We start from the raw sequence: 20,623 nt of genomic DNA on the forward strand, positions 1-20,623 counted from the left end.
TATCCGAATCGGGTTTGCCTAAGTGTTTTTGGGCTGAAGCTACTTCTACTGCTTGCTACTTAATAAATAGGTCACCTTCTTCAGCTATAGGATTTAAAACTCCTATGGAAGTATGGACTGGTAAAAGTCCAAACTTGTCTCATTTAAAAACATTTGGTTGTATTGCTTATGTGCATAAGAATCAAGGAAAATTAGAGCCAAGAGCTCTAAAAGCTGTTTTCATTGGGTATCCTAGTGGTGTTAAAGGTTATAAACTATGGTTAATAAATGAAAGAAAATGTGTCATTAGTAAGCATGTTATTTTTGATGAAAATTCTTGCTACAAAACTAACTTGCAGGGACAAAATATTACTGAAAATTCACAGTTTGAGGTGGAAAATAAATCTGATGCTGGTCTACAAGATCAGACATATACAAACTTTGATTTTTCAAGTAACAATGACACAATTAAGGTGGAGCATAGTGAAGAAAATCCAAGGGAAGAACCTGCTGAAACAGAAATTGAAGTGGAGCAAGCTGATACCAATGAAGATCTAAGAGACTACTTGCTGGCCAGAGATAGAACAAGGAGAGAAATAAGGAAACCTGATAGATATTCAGCCCAGTTTGCACAATCCGAGATCACTGCATATGCTCTGAATATTGGGGACTCAATAGAGCTTGGAGAGCCAACCTCCTTTGCTGAAGTAAGCAAAAACAAATATAGAAGGGAATGGACAACTGCTATGCAAGAAGAAATGAAGTCCCATTGGAAAAACCAAACTTGGAAGCTTGTTGACAGGCCAGAAAATAAAAAAATAATTGGATGTAAGTGGATTTATAAGATCAAGCCTGCTATTCCTGGTGTTGAAAATCAGAGGTTTAAGGCTAGAGTTGTGGCAAAAGGATTCTCTCAAGTCGAGGGGGTTGACTATCATGAAGTTTTCTCTCCAGTGGTGAAACTATCATCTATAAGGCTCGTGCTTGCTACTGTAGCAATGCAGAATTTAGAATTAGAGCAACTCGACGTGAAGACTGCTTTCTTACATGGCAACCTTGAAGAGAATATATACATGTCTCAGCCAGAAGGTTTTGTCAAGAAAGGAACAGAAGGGAAAGTCTGTTTGCTCCAAAGATCTCTGTACGGATTAAAGCAGTCACCAAGAATGTGGTACAAAAGGTTTGATGATTTTATTCTAACCAAGGGATATAGTAGAAGTCACTATGATCACTGTGTTTATTTGAGAAAAATAAGAGAAGGTGTGATGATTTACTTACTACTGTATGTTGATGACATGCTTCTAGCATGCCAAGATAAGGAGGAAATTCGAAAGATAAAAGAGGTTCTTAAGGCAGAATTTGACATGAAAGACCTAGGGCCTGCTAGAAGAATACTTGGCATAGAAATCAAGAGAGATAGAAGAAAGGGACTGTTAAAACTATCTCAATCATGTTATATCAAAAGGATTATAGAAATCTTTGGTCAAAAAGATGCTAAAACTGTTTGCACTCCTACTGCTGCAAATGTCAGATTAGAAGCTGTCAAAGGTGAGCTATCAAATGAAGAGGCTAAATATATGGATAATCTTCCCTATTCTAGTGCTGTGGGAAGTATTATGTATGCAATGATAGGAACAAGGCCTGACATTGCTTATGAAGTTAGCCTTATTAGCCAATTTATGAGCAAACTTGCCCGATCTCACTGGCAAGCTGTTAAGTGGCTGCTGAGATATTTGAAGGGAAGTTCAGAACTGGGATTAGAATACAAAAGAGGAGAAAAAAAAGTTATAGGCTACTGTGACTCAGATTATGCTGCTGATCTAGACAAAAGAAGGTCTTTAACTGGTTTTGTTTTTACATTTGGTGGAAATGTCATCAGCTGGAAATCAAACTTGCAACACATTGTGGCTTTGTCTACCACTGAAGCCGAATATGTGGCTCTTACAGAAGCAATAAAGGAAGCAATATGGCTGCAAGGTATAACCAAAGAGCTGGAACTGAATTCAGCAGATACTAAGGTGTATTGTGACTCACAGAGTGCCATACACTTGTCCAAGAATAGTGCTTACCATGAAATGAACACAATACACACACAGCAAAAGGACACAAGAAAAGTAATGACAGAAAGAAAGAAAACAGAAACAAAGTTACTTGGTTCAGAGATTCCAATTAGGAACTCCTACATCCAAGGCAGGAAACTTATCTTCCCTAGTCGAATCCACTATGAAGAAGAGAGATTTACAGCACTAGAATACACCAGCTAAGATCTTTACAAGCCATTCACCAGGCCAAAACCCCAAAGCTTACAGTCACTCTCGTTTTCTTTCTCCACAAGAACAGAGTAGACAAAAACAGAGCCTCTTAGCATACTAAACTCTCTTGGCCTTTTTCTGAAATAATCTATGCCTTTTATAGATATAAGGCTTACAAACAAAGACCAATAGATACCTTAACTAACTAACTTGATTTAACTTGACTTACCAGAATAATAACAATCACTTGGTCTGCAGCCCAAGATAACGGTTTTAACTAACAGTCAAGAAATGCAAGTCACACATTAACAAACTCCACCTTGACTGGCATTTCTATAGGACTTAGTTGGAATCGACATAGGGAAGATAAGTTCCCTGCCTTGGATGTAGGAGTTCCTAATTGGAATCTCTGAACCAAGTAACTTTGTTTCTGTTTTCTTTCTTTCTGTCATTACTTTTCTTGTGTCCTTTTGCTGTGTGTGTATTGTGTTCATTTCAGATATCAAGCAAAGTTCTCACAAGTGGTATCAGAGCCAGGTTCCAAAATTAGCCATGTGAATGTCTCCTCGGATTTCCAAACAAAGGAGGTGAAGCTTGCTGCTAGAGCCATCAGAGGTTCAGATATGATTCGAAGGGATTTCGAATCTAGCTGGTGAAGGGATTCATCTAGCTTACTCAAGGGGATCTTGAGTGTTGGAATCGAGGGATTCAAGTTTAGATCTGTAATCATTTGAGGGGAGGCAAGGTGGTCATTTGTTTGAGGGGAGGATTGTTGGGTGTACAACCAAAGTCCCACATTGGCTAGAAATGGGAAGGATCTTGGGTATATAAAGTTGGACACCATCTCCATTGGAATGAGGCCTTTTGGCCCAAAAACAAATTCGTGAGGGCTTAGGCCCAAAGCGGACAATATCATACCAATGGGGAAATAGATGGTGTCCAACGGTCCTTACAATTTTGTTGAATAGTGTGGAGGTACATATATTTCCATGTGAAAATCTCCTCATCTCATGGCATCCCTCCAAAGATATTTTTTTCAAATTTGGAAAACTCATAAGTTTATTCAGAGTAGAAGCTTTCAAGACAGGGTAAATCACGAAGCTTTAATTTCTCCAATTTCTGGAAAACAAACTCATGGTGTTCACTTTCTACTATTTGACCTTCCTTATAATAATCTCTATTAATAATCTCCCTCATTCGTTTGCAATTAGTTATGCTCATTCTTTTGAGATGTACTAGACTCGTTGCGGTTGAGGAGGCGAACAGATACGTCAGCCCATGGCATTCTGATACTCTAAGAGTTTTCAATTTGTGGAAAGACATAAACGATGGTGCAAAGCTCTGTAATCTGCCACATTCCCGAACATATAGAGATTCCAAGTTTTGAAAGACAAAAGAATTTGTTGGTTGAGCATATTCTGGGTCTCCAAACAGATGATTCATCATACGAGCATTGTAAATACCCAGTGTCTTTAAACTTGTGTTGACCAGTTCATAAGTCTCACCATCTCCAGGTTGTTGTTGTTGGTGATGTTGATGCCCATCCACACAAAAATCTCTCAACACAAGTGTATCAATATTATGATAATTCTGAAGGAAGTTGAAATTTGATAGAGCAATTGGTTTCTCAGGGGATGAGTAGGTCAAGTCTAGTTCGGAAAGGTTGCCAAAGATGGACATCATTGAAGATTGACTCATGTCAAATATCTCCTCTATTGCTTCACTCCAATCAGTAGTCAAATCTTTTAGGTTAGGAAAAATGACCTACAAAACGAACAAATGATAAATAATGTATTAAACAAATTAATTAATTTGGGAAAACAGTTATAAAATACAATAATTCAATTCAGGATATATACTTGCATCGCCAACAAGATTTGTTATCTTAGTATTTTGAATATGCAAATTTAAATTGTGTCATCTTTAAGAAAAATAACAAATAACAAGGAATAATATTTGTTTTGAAATATAAATGTTTTTTATAGAAGACCTTTTTTGTTTTTTTTGTTGCACTTTTTCGTTTTGTTGTGTGGTTTAAATAGTCCCAATAAAGATTTTTTGTGTAAATTAAATTATCTTATAAAATTAATCATATACAGGCAATGACGGAGCTAGAAGGATTTGGGTAGCTACAGTCCCATGACTTTTTTTTTATTATGTATTTTTTTTAAAAATAATTAATATATCTTAAATATAAAAAGTATGCAGATAACAAAATTTTTTATCTTTAACTGTTTGCTTTGATAATTTTAACTTAATATTTAACAAAATATATCATTAAAACTAACTTAAAAATAGATATTTATCAATTATATTAATATAAATTCAAATATTATAAAATATCATTATTATAATAATAATTAATATAAATTCAAATTCAGCGATTATAAAATATCATTATACAAGACTACATTTTTAATAATTATAGTATTATAAATGTAAATGCTATAAAATATTATTATTATAATAATATTTAATATAAAATTAAATGTTTAATGCTTATATCAATAAAAATTTAAATATTATAAAATATCATTATAATAATATATAATGCATAATTTTAATTTTTATTAAAAAATTATCATTTATATTTAAAAAAGTTATCATATTATATATATGTATATTTAAAAAAATTATAAATAGTGTTTTTGTTTAATTTTTCATTTAGTATGTTTATATATCATTCTTTAATACATAATATTGTTTATTTATTTGAAATTTATATGACAATGATACAAATTTAATTAATAAATATTATAAATAAAACTATGCAAACGTACATTGTATGTTATTTGAATAAAAAAAATTTATACATAAATTAGCATAAATTTTATTAAAAATATTTTTAGTTCATTTATATATTATACTAACTCTGACACTGGTTATATGATAAGATACTAGAAAAATAAATAATAATGTACTAAAAAGAATTATGCCACCGACATAGCTAGCCAACCCATTATAATACTGTAGTATAGTTTATATCATTAAATAGTACAGAATGGAGAAGTTGTGTTATGAAATTAAAATTACCCTACCTACTTTCTATAACCATGTAAGCATCATATTATTAATAAGTGGATGATTAGTAGGTCAAAGAAAATGAATACCTTATTATCTTTGAACAGACTTTGTCTAGCCACCACCAGCTCTATTTCTTCATGCTTTTTGTCATTAATAGTACATGTCCTTGTAGTCATGGAGTTGCTGATAAATACCTTCAATTTAGGACACTCCTTTATGATTAGATGAGACAACGATGGACATTCAATGCAATCTCCTTCGCAAAATTGTATAACATTTGGCAGATGCAAAAGCTCAAGAAATTTTAATTTGGGGAGTAAGAGATTTTCTAATATTATGCCTTTGCTTCCAACTGATTCCTCAGGAACTATTACCACTTCTATCATCTTACATCCAGATATTGTTAAGTCCTTAAGTTGTACAAGACATCGTGTCATGGCAGATGATAAGAGATACTTTAAATTGTTACATGTTGTAACCTGTAACTCTTTTAAGTTGTGGATGTAAGAAGTTACATTGGGGAATGCAATCTGAAAATAAAACAAGTAGAACAATAAGACATGTATATTTACATTATGTACACATGCACTATAAAAATTTATTCTAGTTAACTTTGGGAATGGACTATAAAAAACATACTTACATAATTCCTTATGTTGTTTTGATTTTAATTCCTTAGAGAACATTGGTTATTTTTATAGTTGGAACAAGTGATATGAATTGAATATATAATGTGTATTTTGGATATCATTTGCCACCTCTATTTTTTTTAGTATTGCTAAGGAACACTGTATGGTGTCCAACAATATTTAATGTGGTGCAATTCAATATTAAATCTCATATGTTTTATTTTAAATTAAAATATGAGTTTTGACATTTATTTACACCAGTCATAATATACGATGTTGAACATTCCAAATACCAATGTTTTTTTTCCCTCTTCCGCCCATTTTCTAATTAATAAACCATCATACAACAAAAGATTAAAGTTAATTTAGTAATAATTTGTGACTCAGAGAATATTAGGTGTTATTTGATTTAAAGTGAAAGATATTAGAGTCAAGAGAATCTATTAGGGCTTGATTGGTAGTGTATTTGAGTCAGATTTTATGATTTCAAAATTTTAAAACATGTGGGACCTACTATAATTCCTGATTGGTAGCATGTTTCCAAAAATAAAATCCAAATCAAAAGTATGAGTTTTAGTTGTAAAATTGAAAACGTTAAAATCAAGTTTTCTTTATTTCCAAACTTTTTTTTTTTTTTGCAAATTCTATTTCCTAACTTCTAAGGAGAAATGTTTGATATTGTTAGTCTTGATCATGAATTTGTTTGATATTGTGTCCCTGTTTTTAAATAAGTTCTTGACTGATTTTATATTAGTTCAACTTATATATATATATATATATAAATGGAAGATTTCTCAGTGATTACTACCTATAGATTGGTACTAACAATTATGATGATTTGACAACATAGTAACTTGGTATAGCAAGTTACCAACATGTAAATATATTTTTTCTACATTAATTTCGAATTTAGTTTTTTTTTTTTGCCATAATTAATGTTGTTTTCAACTAATGAAAGACATTAACAATATTTAGAAATTGACATGCATTTGAATATAACTATCAGAAATTATATTGCTGGATAAATGTGGCTTAATTATAATAATAGAGCTTAATTAATCAAAAAAAATATAACTATGATTAAAAAAACTTGTGAGAATATACAAATATTATAAATTCAATCAATGCACTAATTTTAAATTTCATTTAACTAAATTTGTTGGCAAATTAAAATTTAATATCACAAACCATTTAATTATGTTTATGTTATATCATATAAAATATTTTTAAATTTAGCTCAATCAATTACATATTTTGTTTCTGTTATATTTTTGAATATTTTACCAATCACAGATTATGTTTTTTAAAACTCAAAAACAGTTTACACATATTGAACCAATCACATTTTCAGAAACATGTTTTTAGTCACTAAATTCAGATTTTCATTTCAGAATCTCACTTTTCAAAAATATAGTTTTTCAATCGCGAACCAATCAGACCCTTAAGATTTTATCTTTTTAATTATATTCAAATAGACTATTTTATATAATAATAATAATTTCAAAGCGGATGATATGATAAATTTTGATGACCTCATCAAAGCTTGAACATTACTTTGTGTATACATGATGTAATATTTACCCAAACTCCTAAAATGAAATAAAATATTTAATAACCCTCAATATTAATTGTGAATATGATTTTGGACTTTGAAGATTTGATGGATGTGGTACACTGTCGAAAAATGGCAGTATTATTTTTATACATTCTTTTATTATTTATTTTTGTGACTACAATTAAATAAAATACATTCAACATTTCTCTTAAAAGATTATTTCAGTTTTTCTAAGGTAATACAATAAAACATTTTTTCTAGTCAATGTATTAAACTTTAGTATATATTGTTTTATTTTTATTTTTTTTAATTGGATAGCGTTTTAATCTTTTTTTTTTCTTTATAATTTATTTGCATATAAAAAAAATTGTAGTTATTTCCTTACAATTGTCAATAATTTTTCTCATATATATTTATTACTTAATATACGAGATAATAGTTTTATAATGATGCATTTGTCGATATATATTGTTAGAAGACATATATTACTGGACTGCTTTCATTTTGTGCATATGCATAGGTAAAGTATTACACTCCTTTTCATTATTAAACATTGAACTCTTAAAAAAAATGGTCTCAGTTGGAAAATGGTAAGCATTGAATATCTATATATAATGATGAAGAAAAAATTGAAAAGAGAAAAAAAAATCTAAATGACTTACATTTCCATTGAAGAGATGTTTTGCTATGACCTTCACTTCATCGTCGTCAACTGACATTTCTTTGATGCAAGAATCTTCTGAACAAAATGTTTTGAAAACTGGAAGTTTGGAGAGCCAAAGAGTTTCTAGTTTGGATAACAAAATATTCTCTTGCAACATTCTTTTTTCTCCTGGTTTCCTACTTATTAGAATTTCTTCCACAACCAAACAATCATCTACATCAAGTATCTTCAGGTTTACAAGCCTTTCAACCATAGGGAAACAAAACAAATATTTTATTTTGTTGTAGCTTTCTACTATTAAGCTTGTTAAGTTTTGTAGGTCAAAATTTGATGGAAGTTGGTCTGGCCATAATGTTACTACATTCATTTTTAAAATCTCCAGTTCCTTCAAGTCAGGAAGCGAAACCTACAAAGCCAATTATAATTGCATAAATTAGTTGAGACTGAAGTATTTCAAAATATATATTTAAAAATTAAAATAAATAATTAGCTATAACAACTAATTATTTATTTTTTTATCGAAACAAGAGATGTATTCACTACATTGTCACTCAAGTAAAGGTTAGAAATTAAGGTGTGATTATTCACTCAAGTATTCATCCATTTAAGAAATAAATAATAAAATATTCCATTCTACCAAAAAAAACATTACACTTGTTAACCAGCTAATAATATTAGAGATTGTCAATTCAAACTTTATAAGTGTATAACTAAGTGTGCTTATATAATAAAAAGAGTTGTACCGTTCCACTGAATAAAGGCTTGGAAGAATCTATCAATGAAGACGCACAAGTTTCCTTTAGTTGGGAGCAATAGAAGTGGACAAAGTTTGGTAAAGATTTTAGGCTCAAAAAGCGCAATTGCAAAGACTCGATCTTATCGGTAGCTTCATCATCTTCTCTCCCACTAGTCACTATCTCTTCCATCATCTCACACTCACTAACGGTAACATGATGAAGTAGTTTGACAATAGAAAGAGGGAACAGGTTCTTCAATCTATCACAATTGCTCACTTCCACTTCTCTCAATTCCTTGAATGAGCCTACTGGGAGTTTACCATGGCATATCATTTCCAAGCTTGTTAAATTTCCAAGATCTAGTGACTCCAAACATGGAAAGGCGTGATGAGAGTGAATCAGGTATGTAGAATCAATGACGTACTGAACTCCATTATTATTACGAAACATAAGATGCTTCAATCGAGGAAAATTCTCTCTATCGAGATCACGAACAAAATTGTTGACATCCATTAATCTCTCTAACGATAAATATTCAGACATTTTCTTCAACCATACAAGCCCAAGGGCATTTAATTCTTTCATTTGACAGAGATTTAAGTGCAAACACCTTGAAGATCCACATGCATAATAATCAAAGTCATGGATTCCTCCAATAGATATTTGGTATCTCTCCAATTTTTCACTAAACAACCCCTCTGGTAAAACTTTTTCACTTTCTACGCTTAAATATAAAACTATTAGCCGTTGCAAATTCTTTATCTCAATAAGACTTGCATTTCTTCTTTCTTTCATACCACCTTCTTCAGTCTCCCATCCCTGGAATGTTTGTGGGATATAGAGCTCCTCCAATCGTCTCAAATTTGAAATGACATTCGGCTCAATGACTTTTAAATGTCTACAATTTTGTAAATCCAACAATTGCAAATGGCATAATTCTCCTATTTCTTTTGGCAACCGCTTTATGGAAGAGTATGATAGATCAAGAACTTTTAAATTCTTCAAGTCCCCAATGATGGAAACGTCTTGTAGATTGGTATAACTTAGACATAATGTTTGGAGATTTTGAAGGGAATGAAAGGATGTCGGTAATGATTTTATACATGCACCTTCCATACCCAAAGCTTCAAGCTCCCTTGTTTGTTCAAAAAAGTTCTCTAGAATTGAATTTAGAGACCAGCTAGATAGAAGAAGTAATTTTGCCCTTGGACATTCCAATTTTCAGGAAGCTTACCAAAATCATCATATTCAAGTAAGGAAATTGCTTTAGCCGCTTTATATCCTTCATGACTAGCAAAATCATCAACACTTTTTATGTTACTCATCCTATGCTTATCTTCTGATGCTATAACTATGCAAACATCACGAATAACATCATGCATCTTCACATAATTTTCATTTTCACCATCCAACAAGAGACAGTGAGATTTCAATTTATCAACCAATGAATTCACCCTGTTTCTTGCTTTTTTTATCGTGTTGATGCCTTGAAGCAAGCGCCAACCCACACTATATCTCACCAAGTCCTCGACTCCTATTTCTTGATCTTCTTTATGTAAAGCACAAAGCAATAACAATGATTTCACCTCCTCGTGACTTCCGAGAAAATCATAACTCATCCTTATACATGAGTACACCTTCATATCCACTCCATCTATGTCTCTAAAGTTTGAGCTTCGTAGGTGTTCCAATGCATCCTCCCATGTGGACAATACTTTTCCTTTTAAAGCATGTGCCACTGCTGCAATGGCAATTGGTAAGCCTGCACATTCGCCGACGATCAAATAGGCCAAAGAATTGAAATCTGGAGTTTCAACTATATCTCCAATAATTTTCTTAAACAAACTTATAGCCTCCCTTGAGTTTATAACGTTAATAAAGAAAATATTACTCTCAGCAATACCCATGAAGTTGTGTAAAACATCTCGATATCTAAAGGTTAGTAGCATCTTGCACTCATCATGGATTCCGATAGCTTCTAGATCGAGTTCCTTCCAAATGTCGTCGAGAATTAATAGAATCTTATTTTCCTGCTTCAATCTCGTTCGAAGTAGATCAGCTCGTACGTCCATACTTTGTGTTTGCCCAAAACTTAGCTGGAGCTTTTCAGCAATATCTTGTTGAATTTCTTTCATATTAGGTGTTTGTGAAATAGTTGTCATAACCACCTTGCTAAATAACTCCACTTTCTCAGCTTGTTTAGCAATTTCTTTGGCAAGCATAGTTTTGCCAATTCCACCCATGCCATACAAGCCTATCCTGCTCCTATTAGCATCTCTCACAGCTGCCATTATGCCCTCCAGAATTTCCCTCCTTGAATCAAAAGTCTCGTAGCCTTTGGTTATTGCAAAGGAGCTTTCCATCAGAGGATGATAAGAAATCGTATCAAAACTGCTGTTTTTGAAGATTGCGCATACATCGAAAGACATCTTCTTTGCTTTCCTACTCAGTTGGTGCTGCGTCAGCAAATGCGGGAGGGATCCACAAGAGCACACAGCCTTTGCATGGCCTTCATGGTTAAGAAATGTCTCAGCCTCTTCAAAGATCCGATCAACACTGCTCAACCAGCTTTGAACATCAGCTTCAATTTCTTGACAATTATTTTTGGCTTCCTCAACACGATGTTGTAATCTATCTCTGGCATTCTTCAGCTCTTGCATTCGAGTTTTGAGGTAATCTACATTCCCTGCGTAGCAAAATAGATAACCCAATTGTCGACCGACTGGTGCCACTGTATACTCGGCAATCTTTGCGACAATTGAAGTTGCAATTGAAATAGCAAAATCCATGCTTGATTCTCTCCCAATTTACTAGTGAGTAAAATTTAAATACAAGAGCAAGTTATACAACGATATAAAATTTAACAAAATATTGACAACCAGAACAAAACAAATGTTTTTATGAAAAGGCAGCAAGGCACACACCTGATCGTCTTTTTATGGATATTGTAAGTTGAGAGATCAATAGCTAAGCCAACAACAGTACCCTTTTTTTCTTCAGAAATTAATGTCTATAAAGTAGTCAAGAAATACATTTTGTGGAAATTACAATTAAAATAAGATAAAATCGAAGTAGGAATATCGTGACAAACAGAGGACAAGGGAAAACTAAAGACAGAATAAACTACAGAAGCTCTTATTTTTTATATAATTTTTATCATAATGTAGAAAATAAAAGACGAATAAGAGAGTGAAAATTAAAAACAACACTTGAGAAGATGAAAGTGGGATCCCAAATTTCTTTTGAGTTTCTGCAAAATATTAAAAATACTTTTAAAATATAAAATATTTGAACAAAACTTACTTGAACTCTTCTAAAGATGTTGCTGACCACTAGATGTTGAAGCTTACTAATGAACAGAGAAAAAAACGTTTTTTTAATATCGATTCAAAGTGGGTAATAGCAGCTTGAAGAAAGAGTAGAGTTTTTTTTTTTTTTAATATCAATTCAAAGTGGGAAATAGCAGCAAGAAGAAAGAGTAGAATATTTTTTTTTTTTTCAAATATAGAGAATGGTATGAAAATGATTGGAACAATGACTCAAAACTCAAATGCAACAAGTGAAAATGGTAGAGAAGATGAAAGGGGAAATTTGGTGAATGAAGAAGATGAACTCAGAATTCCAAGAAAGAGAGAAAGCTCAAAGTTGGAAGTGAACAAGAAAAGTAGAGAAAGTGAAGGGCAACAGGCTATAGCAATAGGAAGTTCTAATAATAATGGCATCAACTTTTTAATAAGGGAGCTAGGTATCGATTCAAAGAGTAAATTGCTCTTACTGTCTTCAATATATAATTGATGATGCTCTTTATTGGATGCTGCACGATATCTTTAATATCTAATCGATGCTCCTTATTATACTATATTTAAAGAAAATTTTGTGTAAAATTTAGCACAAAAAAATTAGTTAATGTTATATTTAGTCTAATATGATACACTTTTTAGAACATTATTGGACTCATATTTTTTGTAAAATGTGATAAATAGCATTGTACTAGTTTTTTGGCACTTCATTAGAAATGCTTCATGATGCAAAATGACTCTTAATGGTGTATGAAAGTAAGTAAATGTCCATATTTTTAATTTTGTAGTAAAATAGCCTAATCACTTTTTTAATTTTACATATTACTATATATGTCATTTAGCAAATTACTATTTTATTCTCAATATTTTAATATTATGATATATGTATATTAGTTTTGTTTAATTAGTTCTTTTATGGGTTGTTGAATGATATACCATATCACAATACATATACTAAGTTGAAAAATAATATACTAACAAAACTTACAAAATTATTACTAAAAATGTATATTATGCTAACAAAACTATATACTACCCTTAAAATGTGTTAAATAGCATTTCACTAGCTTTTTGGTACTCCATTAAAAATAATTTTTGGCAAACTATTATATATATAAATTCATTTTAGAAAAATTATATAAATATATTATTATTATTTATTTCAGAAATTTTCAACATTCTATTAATTTACTTTACTAGTCAACAAAGAGAAAAAGCATTCTATTAATTGAAACTTTGGAATAAATGGTGTATCCTAATTCATATTATGTATTTAATTAAGAGTAACTTTATATATATATATATATATAAATAACTTTCTTCTCTTATTCATTTTAGAGGAAACTACACTCTATACGTTTAGTATAAAACTATAATTCAACAATTGTAGTTTTAAAATATCCGGTATATTTTTTTTTATTATAAGCATTCAAAATATTTTCTTTTTAAATGAAAAAAATAGTATGTTTTTTGTTATCTATATTTGAAGAGTAATGATATGTGCAGCAAAACATTATACCAAACAATCACATTTATTTTAGACTAGACCCACTGTTTTAAAAAATAATATCACATCAGTTGCATAATTTTAGTGCACATATCATTATTCATATTTGAAATCTCAGTGTTTCTCGACCCGTGAACAGTTTTTGGCACAATTTTTTTTATGACCGTGTATATTGTAGTTATTTAGAGCATCCTGCAAATTTTCAGAAAATTCTGAATAGGTTACAGAACCGAAAACTAGGTTCAAACATATTTTCCACACACGTAAAAAAAATTAGTCATGCGTGCAACAACATGTTTGAACCTAGTTTTCGGTACTGTAAACAATTCAGAATTTTCTAAAAATTGCGTCGATGCTCTAAATATCTACAATTAGGGATGTAAATGGGGCGGCTCGGCCCCGCCCCGCCCCGGATCCGCCCCGACCCGACCCGCCCTATTAAGGCATTTGATGCGAGTCGGGTCAAACTTGCCCCGGATGTGATGGAGCGGGTCAGACCCGACCCGGGAAGGTTTTTTTTTCTTTTTTTTTTCTTTAATAAAAGAAAGACTAATTTTTTAAAATATGTTACAATATAAAAAGAAATGGCAAAAAAATCTCACATACTAGACATAAATGAGCTACCTAAGTTTTTTTATAAATGGTCTTTGTACGCCCTAAATATCCACGGGCTATTAGCGAGCTGAGAAAGGATATGATTATATCAACCACGTGGATGTCACGTACCCTGAGCTGCTGTTACCAGGTCCTACCTCTTTAGCTCGAGGTAACCAAAGGCTTAATGAGATTACTAAGGAGTCGGGTCAGAAGTATGGACACCACGGGCTAAGAATACATCATGCTCAAGGTACGAGCTTGAGTTGGCACCTCTGACCCCTTATAAAGTCAACCACGCAATGTAAACGTACATGTATCAGACATCACGTGTCTGATACATCCCTGAATTCTCGGACACGCAGCATAAACGTGCGTGTTCAGGCACCCACGACTGGGTTGGGCCGCGCGGCCCATTATCCCCCTTAACTATTGATTAGACCACACTTCATTGTCAGGTTTTAGGAATTAATCATGAATGTCACAGAAGTGACATGATGGGTAAGAAGGTCATGGGATGACCCTCCTTGCCAACCCCCAGGTGCCCTCTCCCTATAAATATGGAGACCCTGGGAGTTGCAAAGGGTTGGATTCTATGGTGTAAAGAAATACCCTGTAAAGAATACCAGAAAGAGAGCAATAATATTGGTTGGTAGACTAGAAGGATTATAACCTTTGAACCACCTAAAAAAGTATTCGTGTTATCATTTTATTTTAAGATCATTCATCTGTTATGGTTCATCATTTAGCATTAATCCCACTCTTTATTCTATTAATTATCTGTTGCCGAAGAACCGCGTCAACAGTTTGGTGCTTTCATTGAGAGCTGTTAGATTGGTGATATCGCAAATATCCAACCATGGTAATCACTCGCTCAAGACATGGTAATGAGGCGGACCAACACGATGGGCAGGAGGCCCATCATGCCGCCATTTCCGATGATCAGAACCCTGAGGTTTAGCAGCGGCCGGGCAAGCAGCCAATAGGCCCAGATGACACTGGAAGTTCGGCTCCCCGACCACCTAATCCGAACCCAGATTTCCACACGGCGGTGGAAATGGAAAATGCACAGCTGAGGAGTCAACTGGCGAAAGCTAACCAGCAGATTCAAGAGGTTTTGGCCTGACTACCCCCTCTTACAACCGACGCTAACGTCGGAAAGAGGCAAGGCTAGACTCATAAGTCCCGCTGGGGTAATCGATCCAGGCCCGGTCGGTCGGTCGGTCAGACCCCCGACATAAAACTCTACTCCTACATTGCACCACTGAGAAATCACTTTTAAGGAATTACCTATGGTCGAGCAACAGTACAGCCGATCGGTCCGGACCTCAACTCGCAGCTTACTTCCGCCCTCGAGCGCGCCCAGGAGGGCTCGAGGGAGCTCGTGAAGGAGATCCGGGGAGGGCTCACAGCAACAGCCCACCCCGGCCAACCGTCCTGCACCTCGCTCAGATCGCCGAGCACAGGACGCGGAGGATGGTAGAGCGGAGCGGCCGCGACCTAACCTGATCCGTCTTGACGGGACTAGAATCGCATCTCCGGTCAGGCATCCTCCTTCACCAATAAGATACCCGTCTCCTCCCCGACCAGTCCGAGACATTCTGGCTCATGGGAGCAGTAGGAGAAATCCTCCTTTCGTCGGGCCTTCCCATCGTAGCCGGGCGCCCAGAGAAGTCCCGTATCCTCATCCCCAGCGGCGGACGTCGAACTTCTCAAATGGGAGTCATTGGACCGGAAGCTGCCGAAGTGATCTCTCCGGCGGAGACCTGCGCCAACACTTGAGCTCGGCACAAAGTCCTCAGGCAGCCCCAAGGGGCGACCTCTGAGATCGTCTAAACTCTCAAAGAGGAGACCCAGTGGGAAATGGCAGTCGTGCTCATCAAAGGGAAGACCTGTCTGAAATACGTGACAACGGGAACGTCCCATATAATTTATCTCAAGATAGGAGGGAAAATAACCCGCCAAACGCGTACAATGGATCCAGAGCTGTTGAGCAGCCCCGGAACAACCAGGGAGGTCAGGACAAAACCCTTAAGTGTCTCGCTCAAATGGAGGATCTGATGAGGAAGCTCTTGTTAGAAAAAGAAAAAGATGAATATGATTCAGGGGACGAACTTGAGCTATTCGCCCCCAGAATAGCAGCAACGGTGTATCCACCCGGTTTCCGTATGCCTCATTTGTCCAAATTCAATGGAGACGGGGACCCATCAGATCATCTAGGTATGTTCAATACCCTGATGATGGCCCACAACATTGGTCCCGAGCTGAGGTGTTTAGTATTTCCTTCTACCTTGACTGGGCCGGCCAGACAATGGTTCAAACAGAGTAAGAAACAGTCGATCAGCTCGTGGAAAACTTTCTCTACTGACTTCAAGAGGGCATTCCGAGCTTCCCAGGCTGCCCGCGTCAAGGCCGACACCCTGGAAAACATAAGGCAGCAACCCGACGAGCCTCTGAAGGCTTACCTGAGCAGGTTCGCGAACGTCGCTGCTCGGGCCAGAGACGCAAATGACAGCTCCAAGCTCATGGCTTTGAGAACTGGGATCCTCGTCGGAGGGGGACTCTGGAAAGAGATACAAAGGAAGGGAGTCAGCACCGTAAATGAATTCCTAAATAGGGCCCAGGGTTGGATCAACCTGGAGGAGGTGCAAGCCTCAGCCGTAGGAACCAACCAGGCCCCTGAACAGCCCGCTGGAGTAGGAATGGAGGTCATGACAGCAACCCAGATCGTTACATAGAATAACCAGTTTGGTGGAGGCAAGAGAAAGGGGAGCAGCAAGGGCAACCAGCACGACCCAAAGAAGAACAAGTCCGTAGAAAAATTTAAGCCGGTCTACGTGACTTATACCGAGCTCACCCACTCTAGGGAGAACATTTTCCTAGCAAACTCTGCTCGCCTCCCCTGGAAGAAGCCAGAACCGTTGAAGCACCATAAGGGCAAGCGGGACCCCTCCAAGTTTTTTCGGTTCCACAACGACGTTGGCCACAATACCGATGATTGTAGACACCTGAAAGATGAGATCGAAACTCTCATCAGAGCCGGACCTTTGGCTCAGTATGCGCGGAATAGAGTTCCCGCAGGACATCCAGTCCTGGTCAATCAGCCCGGGTCTCAGGTATATCAGGACGTCCCTCCTCCCGTGATAGGAGGGGAGATATCCACGATCTCTGGAGGTCCCCATCTGGCTGGCACGAGCAGAGGTGCCCAAAAGAGATACGTCAATGATCTTAAGGCTCACAGTGGAGTGGAGTTCGTCCCTGAGCAGCATCTACCAAAGCAGCAACGATTGGAGAGGCAACCAATCATATTTACTGAAGGAGATGTCAACCACGTCCAGTTCCCTCATAATGACCCTCTGGTCGTAGCCGTGCAGCTCTCTAATCGGAGGGTCAGGAGAGTGTTGGTCGATAATGGGAGCTTGGTAAATCTACTGTTCCGGTCCACGCTGGAAAAGATGGGTTTGTCTATCACCAAGCTGAAAGCCACCTCCATGATGCTTTACGGATTCTCTGGAGAAGGATCGGCGGCAATAGGAACGATCGAGCTGGTGATCACCTTGGGAGAGGGACCTCGGACGGTCTCGAAACTCCTCGAGTTTGTGGTCATTGATTGTCCCGTCGCGTACAATGCCATTTTGGGTTGACCTACGCTTATAGCGTTTGAAGCCGTTACCTCCATCCGCCACCTCGTGCTGAAATTCCCCTCTTCCATGGGGATATGCACGGTCCGTGGCGATCAACTTGCTTCCAGGGAATGTTATAGCATTTCCATGAAGGGAAAATTAAAACTCGGGCAGTTAACGATGACCGTCCAAGGTGGAAATGAGGAATCTCTAGAGCCTTTGCCTAATCCTGAGATTGAAAAACCTCAGAGTGCCGAAGGGGAAAATATCGTCTTAAGTGATGATATTGACCCCAGAATAGGCGAGGGTAAATCCGAACTCCAAGCTATCGAAGAGCTCGAGGAGGTAAATATCAATCCACAGAATCCCTCGCGGATGGTAAAGCTCGGGAAAAATCTATGTGGCGAGAGGAAGGCAGAGCTGATTAAGTTCCTGCAGGAGAACCTGGACGTGTTCACATGGTCTCATGAAGACATGGTAGGGATCAGTCCGAGCGTCATCATGCACACCCTCCATTTGGATAAAAGCGTGCCTATGAAATCCCAGAAACAGAGGCGTCTAGGAACGACCCGAGTTGAAGCTCCAGAAGAGGAAGTAGCTCGGCTAAAAAAGTGCGGCTTTATCCGTGAGGCTAAGTTCTCGGTCTAGGTCGCCAATCCTGTGTTGGTCCCGAAGCCTAACGGGAAATGGCGGACCTGCATCGATTTCTCCGATCTGAACAAAGCTTGCCCCAAAGACTGTTTCCCCTTGCCAAGGGTCGACCAATTGGTAGACGCCACGGCAGGGCACGAGCTCATGTCCTTTATGGATGCGTACTCAGGCTATAATCAGATCGCCATGAATCCAGCGGACCAGGAGCACACTAGCTTCATGACCCCAACTAACATTTATTGTTACAAGGTCATGCCCTTCAGGCTGAAGAACGCCGGAGCTACATACCAGAGGTTGGTAAATAGGATGTTTGCCAACCAGATCGGGAAGAACATGGAAGTGTACGTTGACGACATGCTGGTCAAGTCAAAAACTACCGATAACCATGTTTCCGACCTGGAGGAATGCTTCAAGATACTGAGAGAATACGGCATGAGGCTTAACCCGCAAAAGTGCACTTTCGGGGTCGCATCTGGAAAATTCCTGGGTTTCATTGTCAACACCAGAGGAATCGAGGCAAACCCCGATAAGATCAGGTCGTTGCTTGAGCTGCCCTCACCTCAGTCGCGAAAGATGTTCAGGGCCTGGCAGGAAGGGTGGCGGCCCTCAATCGATTTATTTATAAATCTACCGACAAGTGCCTGCCATTCTACAACCTGCTCCGGGGGAATAAAAAGTTCGAATGGACCGAGGAGTGTGAACGTGCCTTCCTCGACCTGAAAGCACATTTAGCCGAACCACCCGTATTGTCCAAACCAACGGCAAGAGAGCCTCTTTTCCTTTACCTAGTTGTCACGGAAGATGCAGCTAGTGTCGTATTGGTCCGAGAAGAAGATCGGTCTCAGAAGCCAGTCTATTACATCAGCAAGAGGCTTCTCGGAGCTGAGTCCCGATATCCGTTGATGGAAAATATGGCTTTCTGTCTCATTACGACCTCCCGAAAGCTCAGGCCGTATTTCCAGTCCCACTCAATACATGTCATAACCGATCAACCTTTAATGCAGGTTTTGCAAAAACCTGAAGCATCGGGACGTCTGTTGAAGTGGCTATTGAGCTCAGCCAGTTCGAGATTTTGTACACTATGCAAACTGCAATAAAAATCCAGGCCCTGGCTGATTTTGTGGCAGAATGCACAAGATTCCGAGAAGATCCTGCAGAAGATTCAACCCAGACCACCATAGCCCTGGCCTCCTTAGTCCAGGCCTTCTGTAAGGTCTTCGTAGATGGCTCATCTAACGAGAATGGCTCCGGTGCTAGAATCATTTTGATATCCCCAGAAGGACATAGATTCTACTCGGCGTTGAGATTCGAATTCAAGGCATCCAACAACGAGGCTGAATACGAAGCTTTATTGGCCGAGCTGAGGGTGGCCCAGGAGCTAAAGGCCAGCTCCGTTCAATGTTACAGCGATTCCCAGCTCGTGGTAAACTAGGTGCTAGGTGAATACCAAGCACGGGGAACCAAGATGGCTGCTTACCTGGCCAAGGTAAAAGTCAAGTTGTCTGCATTTGAACAGGGCTCAATCGAGCAGATACCTCGGGAGCAGAATGCCAACGCGGATGCCCTCGCAAAGCTCGCTACCTCCGGGGAGACAGAGACTTTGGGGTTAGTGCTGGTAGAGTTCTTGGAGAAACCAAGCATAGAAGAAGTCAGGGCGGAGGTCGAGATGATCGACGCCAGACCGACCTGGATGATCCCCATCCTCGATTATCTCGCAGCAGGAGAGTTACCTAAAGAGCATAATGACGCAAGGCGGGTACTTTACCAGGCTCCAAGGTATACAGTGGTAGATGGGATGTAATACCAGCGTGGGCACTCTCTACCCCTCCTACGATGTGTTCTGCCAGGCGAAGCAAAGACCATTTTGCAAGAAGTGCACGAGGGTTTTTGCGGAGATCACACTGGGGGGAAAAGCTTGGCCCTGAAGATCTTAAGGCAAGGATATTACTGGCCCACTCTGTCAAAGGACTCGATCTCTTACGTCAAGAAATGTGACAAGTGCCAGAAATTCGCCACAGTTGCTAGAGCTCCCCCAGTCGAGCTGAAGATGATCTCCTCCCCCCGTGGCCATTCGCGGAGTGGGGAATCGATTTGGTTGGCGCCCTCCCT

At 37.4% G+C, this 20,623-nt stretch overlaps 1 protein-coding gene across 1 annotated transcript; it reads right to left on the reverse strand.

The window, feature by feature from the left end:
- Positions 1-3,290: 3,290 nt before the first annotated feature.
- LOC133785892 (probable disease resistance protein At4g27220) lies at positions 3,291-11,809 on the reverse strand. The gene is made up of 6 exons (XM_062225107.1): positions 11,765-11,809; positions 10,039-11,650; positions 8,847-9,997; positions 8,084-8,509; positions 5,342-5,785; positions 3,291-3,995 (listed from the first exon to the last, which is right to left on the reverse strand). Exons 2-6 carry the CDS (start codon positions 11,627-11,629, stop codon positions 3,291-3,293), a joined length of 4,317 nt encoding a protein of 1,438 aa, XP_062081091.1. The 5' UTR covers positions 11,630-11,650; positions 11,765-11,809.
- Positions 11,810-20,623: the final 8,814 nt, after the last annotated feature.

Source organism: Humulus lupulus, chromosome 6 (assembly GCF_963169125.1).
Source record: "Humulus lupulus chromosome 6, drHumLupu1.1, whole genome shotgun sequence".
NCBI classification, from domain to species: Eukaryota; Viridiplantae; Streptophyta; class Magnoliopsida; order Rosales; family Cannabaceae; genus Humulus; species Humulus lupulus.

What these genes read in the sequence shown, in the direction of transcription:
- LOC133785892 (XM_062225107.1), bottom strand. Translation starts at nt 11,629, where the DNA reads ATGGATTTTGCTATTTCAATTGCAACTTCAATTGTCGCAAAGATTGCC. An exon ending in TTGGAATGTCCAAGGGCAAA is followed by an intron (nt 9,998 to 10,038) that starts ATTACTTCTTCT and finishes ATTCAATTCTAG; the next exon opens with AGAACTTTTTTGAACAAACA. An exon ending in AGCCTTTATTCAGTGGAACG is followed by an intron (nt 8,510 to 8,846) that starts GTACAACTCTTT and finishes TTGGCTTTGTAG; the next exon opens with GTTTCGCTTCCTGACTTGAA.